Source organism: Egretta garzetta, unplaced genomic scaffold (genome assembly GCF_000687185.1).
Source record: "Egretta garzetta isolate BGI_Z169 unplaced genomic scaffold, ASM68718v1 scaffold657, whole genome shotgun sequence".
NCBI classification, from domain to species: Eukaryota; Metazoa; Chordata; class Aves; order Pelecaniformes; family Ardeidae; genus Egretta; species Egretta garzetta.
The window spans coordinates 7920-12449 of NW_009260352.1; the positions used below are offsets into that span (position 1 = coordinate 7920).

The window sequence follows — 4530 nt, forward strand, 5'->3', positions numbered from 1 at the left end:
CTCGGTGCTGGAGCCCGCGCTCGCCTGCGCGTCTAGCGAGAACGTGAGGTGATCGGGGGTGCTGTAACCCATTTAATCTTACAGATAGATGCGTGGGTATTTTTTTTCATTGCAACGCTGATGTGGGGTGTATTGACTTCGCAGGTCAGAATGGCATCAGATGAGGGAAAACTCTTTGTCGGCGGACTGAGTTTTGACACCAATGAGCAGTCATTGGAACAAGTCTTCTCTAAATATGGACAGATTTCGGAAGGTAAGATTGCAGTCCCAAGCTGCGATTGCTCTTGTAAATCTGTTGGGTTGCACAGGTACTGATGCTAGTTTTTTCTCCTCCCTTCTTTATAGTGGTTGTGGTGAAAGACAGAGAGACTCAGAGATCCAGAGGTTTTGGCTTTGTTACTTTTGAAAACATAGATGATGCTAAAGATGCAATGATGGCCATGAATGGAAAGGTAAGGAGGCTTCGGAACAGCTTTCTTGATTTCCTTAAAATGTAGTAAGAGAGGTTGGAAAGATGTGTTTGCCTTTAATGCTAGATAAGTAATAGTGTCTTAAAATGATGAAATGATAACAAATAATAAAGGGGATAAATTGCTAAAGTTCCATGACCTAATCTATATAACTGTAAAGTAGTCAAGCCCAGGCGCTTTATAGGAGTGCCTGTATATGCTGTTTGAACATAAATTTACTTCTGTGGTTGGCTTAGTTGTGACATTAAACCCTTCCTTTTTAAGAACTAGTAAGTTGTGGTACTGCTTAGCTGACTGGGGGCATGTAACTCACTGCATCTCTGCTTTGCTATTCAAATGTTTCAGTATCAAGGTGGCTTACTGTTTTCTGTTAGTCTGTAGACGGACGTCAGATCAGAGTCGATCAGGCTGGGAAGTCATCAGAGAACAGATCTCGTGGATACAGAGGGGGGTCTTCTGGGGGCAGAGGCTTTTTCCGTGGCGGCAGAGGTCGGGGCCGTGGCTTCTCTAGAGGTGAGTGCGCGTGAATGACTTGCAGTTCCTGAAGTGGTGGTGGCATTTGTCAGAATGCTTTTAAAAAAACCAAACCGTGATCCGGTGTCTCTTCAAGGAGGTGGAGACAGAGGCTATGGCGGAAGCAGATTTGATTCCAGAAGTGGGGGATATAACGGCTCCAGAGACTACTATAATAGCAGGTAAAGGCATTGCAGCTGCACGTGGGGTGTTGCTCGTGCAGCCCGTGGCCTGTTTGACATAAACATTAGTAGGCTCCAGAAACAGTTGAACAAATATAAAGGAGTGAATGTTTTTTAACAGCAGGAGTCAAGGTGGCTATGGCGACAGGTCTTCAGGAGGATCCTACAGAGACAGCTATGACAGTTACGGTAAGTCTTGGTTCAAATGGGAACGATGAGTACGTATGCTGTAGGAACTCTCTAAACCTTCTGACCCTGTACTTGAGTCTGGACGTACTGTAAGGCTCAGTTGGACTGTACCACTATTTCTGTTCTTGCCCGTAAGAACCAATCTGCCAGGCTTTGGACGTGGTTGTGCCGGTTAAATTTCTAATTTGTAATGCATGTGTAGGAGTTGCTTGGATCTAAGGCAGAGCAAGTTTTTTTTAAAATACGTTCCTCGAGCTTTTGAGACTAAGACAAAACTCGGATGCCCTAACAAACTTTAATCAAGGGTGGGGGAGTTCTCTTACGGTGTAGCGAACTAGCACTAGCTTCTGAAATAATGCAAGGGAGTAAAATGCTGGAACTTGTCTATGCTTCAGTGCCTTTACAATTGTGCCTGCTTCTTGTCCTCAGCTACACACAACGAGTAAAAATCCTTCCTGACTCAAGATCGTCCTTCCAATGGCTGTATTTATAAAGATTTTTGGAGCTTCGCTGAAATCGTTATTGTGTAGTACATCTACTTGTATTTTCACTTTTGTAGTATTATCAGTTCTAATCTTGTCAAACACAGCCTGACAGCTTCTGAGATAAGATGGTCTAATTAGACTTTTCTTTAAGAAAGCTCTGCTTTCAAGTGTTTTTAATCTTTTTTGAAAGCACTTCAGATTTTATTTTATCCTTCATGATGAGCCAAGGTGTTTTTTTTAAAGTTGTGAAGTTGGGGCCCCAATTCAGTTTCTTTTGAGATAGAAAGGACCTTTAATTCAATGTTCACTGGAAGCTGAACAAGCTGTGGACTTTTTTTTTTAAGTGCATTACCTTCGTCTTTTGTAACATTCCTTTAGTGTAGCAAGGTAGGAATGCAGCCTGGGTACAAATTGGAAGGCAAACCACCTTGATATATCTAAAGAGAAACGTGCTTGTATGTTCAACCTGCATAACGGTATTTTTACTGTTGTAATGATGTAAATTACCCAGAAATAGACTTGCAAACTTACCATAAAAGAGGTTCTTGAAAATGTTTATTTATATTGTCCTTTTTTACTGGAAGAAATATGCATATTCCATTGATATTGTATTTGAAGTGGTAAAGGATTCTTGTATACAGTTTTCTTTGGCTTTACGAAGCCTATTAAAAGACCGTCTGAAATGAACTCTGCTCCTGACATTTACATTTCATTGCACAACACAATCCTTGAAGATGAAGAACAGTCTAAGTGCTAGAGGATGCCAGAGGAGAGTTGAGAAGACGAGCGATAGTGTAAGAGCCAGCCAGATTTATTGACCAGTTGCTAGAATTTAATCTTAATCGGTCTTGACATGTGAATTTGTCAACATACTTTCACATAAGTGTAGTCAAACTTGCCTAGAGGCAGAGGACTCAATGTACCGTAGGATGCTGTAGTACTCACAGGCGAAGTCAGCCGAAGCGGAGGGAACGCTGGTGTTAGGTAGGATAATGGATGTTTCCTTAAAATACTGCAACAGCCTGCATTGAAAAGCTGTAGTGAAGAAGCAGTCCGTTAGAACTGGGCTCGTTACTAGCCTGACAGGAGTGTTCAATGGTAGGTGATTTGCCGTAATTAGCTAGCTTTGTCATTGCCTTACAAGTTCTAAGAATTCTTTGCTAGCATATGGAAACTGCAGTGTCCTTGGAGAAAAGAAGTGTTGTGCCTCCAACAGAAACCTCTGAGACGAAAGCTGCTCTCTTGGCTAGTTCATATGTGGAAATAGTCCTGTAATTCGAGGTAACTCCTTTTGCTCATGTCCGCATCCTTCCTCTTGTTGAGAGCTCATTTGAAAGTCTAATGTACCTGTGAAATAGTCCTTTGACAATTTTGGTCAACTGATGGAAAAATTTTAACCCATGCCGTATGCAACCTTTGGCTTGTGGCACAACTTCAGTTCCACAGATCAGAGTTGGGCATGCAGTCATGTCTTGCTAGTAGGTACGGAAGCAAGATGGGAAACGAATTCCCTGACTTGATATGTGTTCATCTATTGAGACTCTTCCGAGACTTCATTAAGTTGCTCACTTTAATTGTAGCTTTCTTTGCCATCCTACTTGTTGCCATTAACTTTTTCCCATAGCCCACACTTCCTAAGCAGCCATGCCAAAGTGGTTAACTCTCTGCTTAGGGATCCAATGACACATTGGCTGGCGTGCCAAAGGCATCAGCCAGCCCTGGAACAGTGTTCCCAGACTGTGCTTCTGTGATGTGGTGGGTTCAGCGAATGGCTTGTGAAACCCTCGTATATGATGTGACTTGTGTTGGGGAGGCGGGTGGCGATGGAAAGGCTTCTGTCGGATGTGTTTTATTAACGCACCTCTGCTTTGGCAGGCTGAAGAGAAGATGGGACGCTCGACAGGGAGGCCGGGCAGGGGCTGAGGAAGGAGAGCGCTTGTTCCAGGGAAGCAGGAGTGAGACGGGCGTTTGCCAGCCAGGTGAGGTTTCTGTCCAGTCCCCCTCACCCCCGCAGCTTTTCCTGAGCCCGGAGGTCTGGCTCTTGCTGGTTTACAGTGCTCTGTCAGTGGTAAAGTCTGACCGGCAGTTCCTAGGTGAAAATTCACGTGGACTTTCTCTAAAGCCTTTGAACTCACCATCTTAATTTTATTTCAGCAATGGAATGGACCGGAGAAGGCCGAGAAGGACAGCCACTGGCTGGAGTGGTGGAGGTGAAGAGCTCTGAGCAGTGCTGTGACTGATTTCTATATGGAACGAGGAAATAAGACTATGAAGCTAGAATAAAATACTGGAACGTGGAAAAAAAAAAAGTGGAATCTCTGTAGTACTTTTGTGAGGAAACATCAGAATCTTGCGGCCGAGGTGTACAACAGGCAGAGTCACCCAGCTAAGAGCACAAACCCGGAGCTGTTCTGGCTGGGAGGTGGGCAGCGAGGGTAACGTTAAAGGGCAGGTTTGAGGGAGAAGTTGGGTTGTGTAATGGTAACCTTGAATTAAGTGCACTCATTACATTTGCGTGTCTGCAAAACCGCACTTGGGACGCGGGGAGCGGTCAGGGGAGCAATGGGGTCAGTGCTGGCGTGGAACAGGAGGGCTTCTGCCTGTTGAAGCGTAACAAAAGTATCGCTGGCGTTTAGATGCTAAAGGTTTTTTGAGCTTGGGTAATGAATGGATTCCTCCTGTACACATAGA

General features: G+C 44.2%; 1 protein-coding gene across 6 annotated transcripts; it reads left to right on the plus strand.

Moving 5' to 3' along the window:
• The first annotated feature begins 118 nt into the window (after positions 1 to 118).
• On the plus strand, positions 119 to 4155 carry LOC104129963 (cold inducible RNA binding protein). 6 transcript variants are annotated; one of them, XR_004842538.1, is made up of 7 exons: positions 119 to 253; positions 346 to 452; positions 845 to 983; positions 1081 to 1165; positions 1287 to 1354; positions 3715 to 3818; positions 3994 to 4155. XR_004842538.1 is itself a non-coding variant. In XM_009642947.2 (6 exons), the coding sequence occupies exons 1-6, from the start codon at positions 121 to 123 to the stop codon at positions 1798 to 1800; spliced, it is 549 nt and encodes a 182-aa protein (XP_009641242.2). In that variant the 5' UTR covers positions 119 to 120; the 3' UTR covers positions 1801 to 2526. The 6 variants fall into 6 exon arrangements, 4 of the variants coding, with proteins under 4 accessions (XP_009641242.2, XP_009641243.2, XP_009641240.2 ...); XR_004842539.1 differs by having other exon boundaries at positions 1290 to 1354; XM_009642947.2 differs by lacking the exons at positions 3715 to 3818; positions 3994 to 4155 and adding an exon at positions 1784 to 2526.
• Positions 4156 to 4530: the final 375 nt, after the last annotated feature.